The sequence below is a fragment of the Trachypithecus francoisi genome, unplaced genomic scaffold, assembly GCF_009764315.1.
Source record: "Trachypithecus francoisi isolate TF-2019V2 unplaced genomic scaffold, Tfra_2.0 Contig01705, whole genome shotgun sequence".
NCBI lineage: Eukaryota > Metazoa > Chordata > Mammalia > Primates > Cercopithecidae > Trachypithecus > Trachypithecus francoisi.
This window is the reverse complement of record NW_022681450.1, coordinates 1,247,655-1,259,020: the sequence shown is the minus strand read 5'-3', so window position 1 is coordinate 1,259,020 and position 11,366 is coordinate 1,247,655. Positions and strand designations below refer to the sequence as shown.

The window sequence follows — 11,366 nt, the reverse complement described above, 5'->3', positions numbered from 1 at the left end:
CCCTTAGTCTATGTCACAGGGGCCAGGGAACACAACCAGCCACATTTTCTCTCAGAATCAACATCTTCAAGCAGGGTGGGACTGGGAGAAGCAGGAGCTAGGCAGAGGGAACAAAAGCAACTGGAAAAGCTGACCTAGCTGTTGTGCTGGTCTCATAGCAACAGCCGCCAGCAGCCCCCAGCGACCACAGAAGTGCTGGGCTGGTCCAGGGGCTGTGACCTCACTGTGTTTGCTGTGGCAACAGCCACCAGCAGCTAATTCCCTTTCCTCCAGGAAAGCCAAGTATTTGCATTTCTGCTGGTGTGGTTTAGATACTCTTCTTCCCTTCCCCAAGCCAAGGAGTAAGTGGAGGGAGGCACAGTCTTAAAAATCATTGCTGAGGATTCTCAGCACCTCAATTCCGAAGTGCCTGAGAAGCCATCTCTCAGAGCCTGCCCACTTCCGAGGACAAAGGCCAGCTATTTATGAGTCCAATCTGCTCCGCCTCCATTCCTCCCATCCCATGAAGCTGCAGGGACTAGCTGTCTTGGCAGAATTGCTTCTCTTCTCTGTCTCCTCATCAGTACATTGACAGGGCAGTTGTACCACACGGAAGAGGAATCAAAGTAGGATCACTTAGAAGCAAAAAAAAAAAGGCAGAATGGTCTGGGGCCATATCCATCCTGGCACCTACCTATTGTGGGCTTTTGTGTTAGAAGAAAATTATATTTAGCTGAGGAAGCCAAACTCTTTCTTCCTGTGACCAGATGCCACGTTCTGTTTGCTTTTAGGAATGGAGTCAAAGAAGAGTAGTGGGGAGAGGGGAGTTAACTTTTCCTCTGTAACATGATGTTCCTTTTCAAACCATTTGTGGCCCAAGGGCTCTTTGTGGGCCAGTGTCCAAGACCCCAAGAGCAAGTATGTGTGTGCCTGTCACCCACATGACTGCCCACATCCTCCTTCATGGGGGTAGGGACACTTTGCCTGGGGGACAGGGAAGAACATTTTTTCCTGGCTCATGGTTCAGGGCCGGAGGATCTGGTTAGTTTAAGCAGCTGCACCCATGGCCCAAAACTTCCAACAGATCTGTGCTGGAGTCCCTGGCCCCTGGCTAATCCACATCCAGCACCCTGTTCCTATGTCTTAGAAGAGGATCTCTTGTAACCTTGTTTTTTCCTTGGTACTTTCCACTGAGAAGCCTCTCCTGGATAGTCAGTCCTATAGGCCTTATTTTCAGATCCACTCTGGGTGTTGACTTATTTCACTGCCCACCCCCCTTGGCACTTGCCAGAGACTTTTACATCTGCAAATCCTCTCCAGAGCCAGGACGAGGGTGATGATCCTTGTCTTTCAGACGAGGAAATTTGAGACTCAGGCTACTTGAGGACTTGTCTGGAGTCTTACAAACAGTAAAGGGCACAGCGGGGATTTCAAGCCCAAGTTTCTTCCCCAAATCCTGTGTTCTTTCCACCCTGTCTCACTGTCCCTGTCTTTCTGCTTGGGAGATCACTATAAGCGTAACCTTTTCTTTGGTCTGAGTTGCTTTAAGTCAACGTGACAGTATAAATATCTACCCAGTGATGACCACATCAGTGGCAGCTCACAGTTGTTGAGTGTTGGCTGTGAGCCAGGGCCTGGGGCTTAGACGAGGGCTTTTACTCACATGGACTCATTCAGTCTTCACAGCAACCATAAGACATCCATGCCGTTTTCCCTTTTCAGAGCTTGATTTTACAGAGGCTGAGGCTGGGCCATCCCAGTGCACTGCCTTCCTCTCCGTCAAGGTGTCTCCCGCCCTGGAGGCCACCTGTGTCCCCCTACTTGAGTAGTTTCTTGCACTTTCTCAGTTGCTTTATGGACATTCTCTTACTCAGTTCTTGCCGGCCCAGAGAGGGAGGGTTTTCAACACCGTATTACAGATGAGGCAACCGTAAGGACTGGCCAAGGTGCGTTAATAGCCACACCAGGACTTGACCCTAGACTCTTTGCACCCAACTAGGCCGTATCTTCAGAATACATTTTTTTTGTTGTTCATTTGTACATGCCCCTTTACAGATTGTTTTCCCCATCTGTGGCTTCTTTCTTGGGTGTCTGTTAGAGCCACTAAAAAATGGTCTAAATGCAGTTAAAAACTCTTTACTCCGTTTCTGCTGAGTTCCCGAGTTTCCATAGGGAGGGTACCTATATAGGTGCCTGGGTCTCACTTCTAGAGGTTCAGGCTCAGGAAGTCTCAAATGAAGTTTGGGCTGCTCACTTTTTAAGTAGTGTCCATGTGATTCAAGTATACAGGCTGAGTCTATGGAACCCTGAGTCCAACAGAGTTAGACCCCATTCCCAAAGGGCCCAACATGAAGGACGTATTCAGTAAATGGAAGCTGATGTTGTTACTGCTGTCAACCACATATGTGCTAGAGCACTGCTGTGCCAGCACCAGCCCAGGACACACCTGCCATCACTTAGAGGAAGAGAAGGAAACATTAGGAGCAAAACTGCACTTGTGAGAAGCAGAGACTCCTGACCTGTCGAGCTTGCTGGTTAGAAGCTTGTGGGTGAGGCTGATGTTTCAGAGAAGGACTGAGGGAATAAAAGAACCAATGTTAATGAGAACAAACTACAAAACTGTCCAAAGGAGCTGGTTAATTAGTAGCATAGCTAATCTATAGGTATTATACAGCCATTAAAAAAGAATACTGCACAGAAAAACTTTAGAGAAAGTTTCATGTTACATGAAAAAGAGCCTTAGGAGGATGTGCATAATACAATTCTTTTTGTGTAAGAAATCACATAGATACTTCTAAAAGCGCATGGAAGAAATTCATTCTTCATTCTCTCTGGAAGTAGGGCTGGCACTAAGGGAATGCAGGGCTTTTTCCTCTAAACTTGATGCCTTATACTGTGAATTTTTTACCAAGAGTATGTATTAACTTTTAGAATAGGGGAAAGAAATTGTAAGGCCCAGTACCAAGAGCAAATAGAATTAAAAAGCAAAGTCCCAACCATTAGGAGTCCTTTGCCCTGTGCCTGTCTGCAGCCACTTAACCTAAGTCAATTCATTTGCTGAGGGTGGCTCAGGAATCTTCAAAGTAAAGAAGAGCTGTTTCCGGAGTTTCTCTGCTTACAAGGAGCACTAATATCCTTTTCTCAGTCCCTGGCCTACATAATACCCCTCAGAGGAAAAAACCAACTCTTAATGTACCATCTCTTGCCTCTTCTGTTACCTTACCTTAGACAAACGTTTATGGGTCAGCCCAGAGACGAAAAATGAGACCATTTGAAGGCTTCCAGCGCAAAGCCATTGTGATTTGTCCCACTGACGAGGACCTAAAAGACCGAACAATAAAGCGAACCGACGAGGAAGGGAAGGATGTCCCAGATCATGCGGTCTTAGAAATGAAAGGTAGGAAATGAGTGCTTCCCAGAGGAGCATCACCACGGGGTCCTGGAGAGAAGAAGCTCTTTACTCAGTTTGCCCTTCCCTGGCTCCCTAATGATTTCTTTTTTGATCTTATTCTTTCTTTGCTTCTACTTTGTCCCTTCCTTGTCTACCACAGCTGTGAATGGAAAAGCTACGCATTTCTCTTGTGTCGGGGTTTTCTTTTTTCTTTTTTTGAGGTGGAGTCTCGCTCTGTCGCCCAGACTGGAGTGCAGTGGTGCGATCTCGGCTCACTGCAACCTCCACCTCCTGGGTTCATGCCATTCTCCTGCCTCAGCCTCCCAAGTAGCTGGGACTACAGGCTCCCGCCACCATGCCCGGCTAATTTTTTGTGTTGATGGGACGGGGTTTCACCATGTTAGCCAGGATGGTCTCAATCTCCTGACCTCATGATCCGCCCACCTCGGCCTCCCAAAGTGCTGGGATTACAGGCTTGAGCCACCGCGCCCGGCCTTGTGTCAGGGTTTTCAGGTGGGATGGGACTGGGGCAGCATGAGGGAAAGGATGTGTGCAAGCTAAAGCTGAAAGTCCTGCGTGCTCACCCTGCCTCTGGCCCCAGATGGGCTGACTGTGGGCAAGCCTCAGTTTGTTTCTCAGTAAAAATAGGGATGGTGGTGCCATCTGTCTGACCTATTCCCTGGGGGTGAGGCCTGAGGGAGCTGAGCACTGTGGCTAGGTGGATCTTAGCCACCTCTTCAGAAAAGGGAGGAGTCTTTGTTAGCCCCTGACAGCAGGCTGAGGAGTTGGGGCTTTTTCTACCTCTTTCTTCTCTCTTCTCTCTCTCTTTTCTCTCTCTCTCTCTTTTTTTTTTGGAGATGGAGTCTTGCCCTGTCACCTAGGCTGGAGTGTAGTGGTGCGATCTTGGCTCACTGCAATCTCCGCCTCCAGAGTTCAACTGATTCTCCTGCCTCAGCCTCCCGAGTAGCTGGGACTACAGGTGCCCGCCACCATGCCTGGCTAATTTTTGTATTTGTTTAGTAGAGACAGGGTTTTGCCCTGTTGGCCAGGCTGGTCTCGAACTCCTCACCTCAGGTGATCCACCCGCCTCGGCCTCCCAAAGTGCTGGGATTACAGGTGTGAGCCACCGCGCCAGCCCTTCTGTCTGCCTCTTTCTTATTCACTACTCCAGTTTTCTTCACCTTCTCCCTTCTGGAAGGCCACTCTTCTGGGTGGAAGGGACCAGACTTCAGAAGGTACTGACCTCTTCTTCTTGTTCCCTCTGGGGCGCTCCCTTCCTCCTAGCCAACTTCACGTTGCCAGATGTTGGGGACTTCCTGGATGAGGTTCTATTCATTGAGCTGCAGCGGGAGGAAGCAGACAAGCTCGTGAGGCAGTACAACGAGGAAGGCCGCAAGGCTGGGCCACCCCCTGAAAAGCGCTTTGACAACCGAGGTGGTGGTGGCTTTCGGGGCCGCGGGGGTGCCGGTGGCTTCCAGCGCTATGACAACCGAGGACCCCCTGGAGGCAACCGTGGCGGCTTTCAGAACCGAGGGGGAGGCAGCGGTGGAGGAGGCAACTACCGAGGAGGTGAGACATCTCACACACAGTACTCTCCACTTTCTGTTGCCAAGTTGGGGCTGGGCTTTGACTGCTTATTGAATCAGCAACTGAAGTTTTCTGAGCTCGAGCTGTGAGTTAAACTCTGGTAGAAAACTGAAACAAGTCAGACACGGAGACCTCAGAAACGCTCCCGCTGTCCCACTCCCCGGACATTGTTTATGAAGCCCTTTGCCCATTTGCATATCACATTGCTGTCATTTTTGTGAACCCTCCCCCATCTGACCATGAGCTCCTTGGAAATACGGTCTAGATCAAAATCTATTAGAAATGGCTACATCTTTGGCCAAGTCTGAAAAGGACTAGATGTGACTCATTCATGGATGTCCCCAGTGCTTAGCTTCCTCTCTTTTTTTCTTTTTTTGAGATGGAGTTTTGCTCTTGTTGCCCAGGCTGGAGTGTAATGGCGTGATCTTGGCTCAGTGCAACCTCTGCTTCTCGGGTTCAAGCAATTCTCCTACCTCAGCCTCCCGAGTAACTAGGATTATAGACAAGCACCGCCATGCCCGGCTAATTTTGTATTTTTAGTAGAGATGGAGTTTCTCCGTGTTGGTCAGGCTGGTCTTGAACTCCTGACCTCAGGTGATCCACCCATCTCAGCCTGCCAAAGTGCTGGGATTACAGGCGTGAGCCACTGCGCCCTGCCAGCTTCCTCTCCTTGAGCGTCTCCTTCCTGCATATTCAACAGCTATTGAGATGCTGGGATACAGAAACTCAAGACTGCCCTGGTTTCTGCCTCACCATTCTCGCAGTCCAGTGGATGAGACAAACCTGTCTTAAGGGCTGGGACGGGAGTATGCCCCGGGGGTCTAGAGAATCCCAGAGGACATGCTTTGTTTGTTCACCTTGAGTTCTTGGCTCTGCGCCTGGCCATACCAGCTCATAATAGTCACCAAGACAGCCGAGTTCCCTGGGGTTGCAATTTGGGAATGATGGCGCCTTTCATCTGGATTTCTCCAATGCAGGTTTCAACCGCAGCGGAGGTGGTGGCTATAGCCAGAACCGCTGGGGTAACAACAACCGGGATAACAACAACTCCAACAACAGAGGCAGCTACAACCGGGCTCCCCAGCAACAACCGCCACCACAGCAGCCTCCGCCACCACAGCCACCACCCCAGCAGCCACCGCCACCACCCAGCTACAGCCCTGCTCGGAACCCCCCAGGGGCCAGCACCTACAACAAGAACAGCAACATCCCTGGCTCAAGCGCCAATACCAGCACCCCCACCGTCAGCAGCTACAGCCCTCCACAGGTGAGAGAACGGGGTGTATGTTTGTATGTAGCGATCGCATGTGTGCTCTTGAACCTGAGCAAGTTAAGTGGAGGCGGATCTGGGGAAATCAACACATGCCCCAGCTACTGGTCTTCAGTCTTACCTCTAGCCTGCCCTTCTTTCTCCCTGGCCGTGATCTTGACTCAGATGGACCCTACACATTCCCAGATCCCCTCCAAACCCAGGAGTAAATGGAGACCTTCCCAGAACCTGTTCTTCTCCCACCACCTCCCACCACCCTCAGGGGGATGGGCTATAAGCACTGATCCCTCCAGCAAGTACATTATTCTTGGCTGTGTCAGTAACTTCACTGAATCCCCAAGAAAGCACTTGATTGGAGTCACCCTTGCCCAGGCTGGCTGACCTCTTTGTCTTTTGGACATAATAACCAGGGCCCTAAGGTTGCTGAGGACTTGCCCTCTGCACAGAGAGCTTCAATCCTGAGCAGCTCCAGGCTCAGTTCCCATTCTTGGAAAGCCAGTGCCCTGGCTCTGGTATGCACAGCCTCCTGTAAACCAGAGAGGTCTTCAGTTATTTCACAGCCATTTCCCGAGCACTTTGCTCATGCCAGGCCTGGAATCAGCTGCCAGGAGACCAATGGATGGTTCCCAGGCCCAGTCTAACTAGAATATTCTAACTAGAATATTTCCTAGAATGAGAGTTGGGCGGGCACAGATCCAAACCCCCAGCCTCACAACATCCTGTTTCTGTGAGCTTAGACATATAGCTTCCCATCTCTGGGCCTCGTTTTCCTCATAAAGGTGTTAGTAAAACTCACTTCCAAGGTTTGTTGTGAGGAATGGGTGGCACTCTAGCTTTGGGACTAGGCAAACCTGGGGTCAGGTCCTTTTTGGTTTGTCACCTTGGCCCAGAAATTTCATCATCTTGAGCCTCGGTTTCTTTCTCTTTAAAACAGGGCTAGTGGGACCTACCCCCAGATTCTATATGGAGATCAAACGACTTAATGATCCAACCTGTACTTGGGAAGCACTTAGTAAACTGCCACTACTGTTTCTCAGCAGATCTTCCAGTAACAACTACCACCACCTGTTGAGTGCCCAGTGGTTTATACACACAAGCTTATTGGATACTCAGGGCAAGCTAAAGGGGTTGTTCTTATTCTATTGTGATTCTCATTTTATAAAAAAGAAAACTGGGATTTCAAGAAGTGCCATGTACCTTGCTTCCAGGGGGTCTCAGAGCTGGGGTTAGAGTCCAGATCACAGCCCTGGGGCTTGCCCTTCATCCTGCCTTGCTGTGGCATGGCGCTGACTCTCCTCCTCAGCCCACAAACAATGTCCACCAGGCAAGGGAAGGGCCCCTGTGGGCCAACCACTTAAAAAGGCCCTTTTTCCATCCCAGCATTTCACATCTGCAGATTTCCTCTATTTCACAGAGCTTTGGCTTTTTTCCCTCCACTTTCCAGCCGAGTTACAGCCAGCCACCCTACAACCAGGGAGGTTACAGCCAGGGCTATACAGCCCCACCGCCTCCACCTCCACCACCACCTGCCTACAACTATGGGAGCTACGGCGGTTACAACCCAGCTCCCTATACCCCACCGCCACCCCCCACCGCACAGACCTACCCTCAGCCCAGCTATAACCAGTATCAGCAGGTAGGTGCCAGACCGGGGGCCAACTGGATGGAGAGACTTCATGGGCCCCTCCTGGGTGTGTATTCCCAGACTCAAGTGCCTGGTTATCCCTAAAAAGACAGCCTGCTGGCCTTGGCCTGGCATTCAGTTGGTGCAGCCATTCCATTTGCTCAACACTTCTGCACTGGTTGCTAGGTAATTGGTATCCTAGCCCCCTCCACAGTCCAGCGAGCGAAGGGGAAGGGCTGGCCTAAGTAGCAGTGGCCTCAGAGTCCTCTTTCAGCACCATAGCCAGGGGGCTCCAAATCCTGCTGCAGGTTGGTGCCCAGGCCCCCATACCTGTTACTAAATCTTTTGACTATGATATCTAGCTATACCCAAAAGGCACTGGGTTGATAAGCTGAGACCTGGGCTTCAGTCCCTAACTGCCTACCTGTGTGGCATCAGGTCTTCCCGGGGTGCCTTGATTTCTCTGCCAGGGGACCCGTGTTCAACTGCACCTGTCTGCACCTGTCTCTGCCCTAGATGAGAGTGGGCTGGTGGGGAGGCTAAATGTGGGGTAGATGCAGGACAACTTGGTGTTCTTGGTTTCTTTCCCCAGTATGCCCAGCAGTGGAACCAGTACTATCAGAACCAGGGCCAGTGGCCGCCATACTACGGGAACTACGACTACGGGAGCTACTCCGGGAACACACAGGGTGGCACAAGCACACAGTAGCCAGTGTGACCCAGAGGCTCCCAGAGGCCCCTGCCGGCTTCCTCCACCAGCGCCTGCCTCTGCCCCTCCTCTGCCCCCGCCAGATCCTGTGGTGCTGGGGATGGGGTCATCCCAGGGCTGCCTCCCTCCAGCCCACTGCCTCCCTCCGAGGGGCTTCCTTCCCCTCCATAGGGCCAGGCATTTTTCTCTGGATTCAAACAGGCAACAATGACCTTTTATTTTCTGTTTGTCCCCACCTCCCCAACCTTCCACTTCCTGTTCTTCCTACCTTCTTCCTTTTTGACTAAATAATCCCCGCCTCCCTTGGTCATACAGTGAGGCCACAGTGACTGAGGGGAGAATCCCTTCCTGTTCACTCTCCCAACCCTGCTCCAACCCCTCAGCTTCCCAGACCCTCATGCAGTTGGTTGTAAATTCTCCCAGGAGCTGTTTTACTGTCTACTTTTCAGGATTAAAAAAAAAAAATCAAAACTTAAAAAAAAAAAAAGTTTAAAAAGCAAAATGGGGAGGGAGGAAGCAGTGACATATTTTTTTGGTAATTATGCGCTTTTTTTTAATTTTTAGAATTTGTCTGTTTTTACTGTGGGTCGGCTGTTGATATTTCATCAAGATAAGCATTTCTTTCCTGAGTTCAGGTGACTGAGGAAGAGCCACAAAACAAAACACAACAAAACCAAACCACAGAATCATCTTTAACCCGACTTTTTATACGATGCCCCAGTTCCCCATAACTTTGCACACAAGCTTCTGTGTTCAGTTGAATTGTAACTGCTTTTTGTATTTGGAGAGAGTGTGACTATTGAACTTGAAACCTTTTATTCCGGGCGTCTTGGTAGTTTCTGGTGGGATTCAGTGGGTGAGAGGGAAGGAGGGGAGGTTGGGGGGCTCCTTCCCTTCAGAACTTGAAGTTTCTCCCACTGCCTCCTCTCCAGTGGTCTCCCAGGTGCCAGACCCAAAAGCTTTTCCTACAGTGATACCCTTTATTTTTACTTCCCCTGACTCATATGTTTTAACATGATTTTAACAAACTGCACTTATTAAGAAATGTGTTTGCCCTGTTTTGTTTGGTTTCGTTTTCTTTTCTTTGAATAAATGACATGGCACCTCCTAGCAGGAAGGAAGCAGGGTTGAAACCCTGAAGTGTTAACTGCAGTTGGCCGTTAATTGGGGTGGGGGCCTTTTAAAGGGAAATTACTTACTCATTCATTAAACCAACTTACTGAGGGATTCATATGCCTGGCCCCGATTTTGGTACCAAAAATGCACACTTAAACAAGGGTCCCTGGTTTAAAATCATCTGGTTCTTTTTTTTTAATTTTTTTTTTTTGAGATGGAGTCTCGCTATGTCGCCCAGGCTGGAGTGCAGTGGCGCCATCTCGGCTCACTACAAGCTCCGCCTCCCGGGTTCACGCCATTCTCCTGCCTCAGCCTCCCGAGTAGCTGGGACTACAGGCGCCCGTCACCACGCCCAGCTAATTTTTTGTATTTTTTTTTCAGTAGAGACGGGGTTTCACTGTGTTAGCCAGGATGGTCTTGATCTCCTGACCTCCTGATCCGCCCGCCTCGGCCTCCCAAAGTGCTGGGATTACAGGCGTGAGCCACCGCGCCCAGCCCATCTGGTTCATTTTTAAAGTGCTTCTCTGGTTCTCTCTTTTTTTTTTTTTCAGACGGAGTCTTGCTCTCTCGCCCAGGCTGGAGTGCAGTGGCCGGATCTCAGCTCACTGCAAGCTCCGCCTCCCTGGTTTTACGCCATTCTCCTGCCTCAGCCTCCCAAGTAGCTGGGACTACAGGCGCCCGCCACCTCGCCCGGCTAGTTTTTTTTTTTTGTATTTTTTTAGTGGAGACGGGGTTTCACCAGGTTAGCCAGGATGGTCTCGATCTCCTGACCTCGTGATCTGCCCGTCTCGGCCTCCCAAAGTGCTGGGATTACAGGCTTGAGCCACCGCGCCCGGCCCACTTCTCTGGTTCTCTACCTCGCACAGTCTAAAATCCCTCCAGGAGTTTTTGAGTAAAGGACGTGGAACAGGCCTCTAGGTGGAGGGATGGGTGGGACTGATGGGGCAGAGACCAGGGCTGGTTTGTTCGGGATCATCACTGGGTATCCACAGACCACCTGCCTTAGACCTGGCCTGTGTGCAGCACGGAGGACAGTTACTGCCTGTTCTGTGGTTGGGGCTCATGAGGATTCCAGGAGCTTCATGTTTCAGCCAGTGTGTGTGCCACCTGCTGTGTTCTTCAGCTGCCCTGGACAGTGCTGGGGACACGGTATGGCCACGGCAGTCCTGGACCTCCCACTCCAGAGAGAACAAAGACCTGCCGGCACCAAGTGGTCAGCTGTGAGAGCCTGGGGTGGTGTGCAGGGAGGGCTTCCTGGAGTGAGCCAGGGTAAAAGACTCCAGATTGCATCCCTATGGCCCATCGTCCTCCTTCCTTAGCAACTTTACGTCTTCATTCCCTCAGTACATGCTGTGTTCCTGGCTTCTTGTGGGAGACAACGCTGGGCCACAGGAGAAGCCAATTCAGCCCCAAGCTTCCCTGGTGGGAGCTCACAGCCTTGTGAAGGGGAGATGGGCAACAAAAACAAGGGAGGGAAGCCGACTAGTCTCAGGATCTCGGGTAGGGCATCAGAACGTGAGGAGGAACCAAGGTTGGTGGCTAAAAGGACCCTAGAGTGCCCCAGAGAGGAGGAGGTGGCAGAGAGAGGCTAGAGCCTTTAGTCTGGAAAGCCGTTCCCTGCACGTCCATGTGCTGGGCTACCGCACCCTCTGCTGGTCTCTCCTGGTAATGCCTAGGCACCGTGCCTAGG

At 50.9% G+C, this 11,366-nt stretch overlaps 1 protein-coding gene across 7 annotated transcripts in view; it reads left to right on the top strand.

The window, feature by feature from the left end:
* HNRNPUL1 (heterogeneous nuclear ribonucleoprotein U like 1) overlaps positions 1-9,617 on the top strand; it is a 47,618-nt gene extending 38,001 nt beyond the window's left edge. For 3 of the 7 annotated variants that reach the window (XM_033198981.1, XM_033198949.1, XM_033198975.1), the window contains exons 11-15: positions 3,208-3,376; positions 4,655-4,939; positions 5,935-6,224; positions 7,672-7,863; positions 8,444-9,617. In XM_033198981.1, the coding sequence (XP_033054872.1) occupies positions 3,208-3,376; positions 4,655-4,939; positions 5,935-6,224; positions 7,672-7,863; positions 8,444-8,560 (1,053 nt within the window). In that variant the 3' untranslated portion in view covers positions 8,561-9,617. Of the gene's footprint in view, positions 1-3,207; positions 3,377-4,654; positions 4,940-5,934; positions 6,225-7,641; positions 7,864-8,443 lie in introns of all 7 variants that reach the window. The other 4 variants (XM_033198942.1, XM_033198962.1, XM_033198967.1 and 1 more) reach the window with 2 other exon arrangements.
* The last annotated feature ends 1,749 nt before the right edge of the window (positions 9,618-11,366 follow it).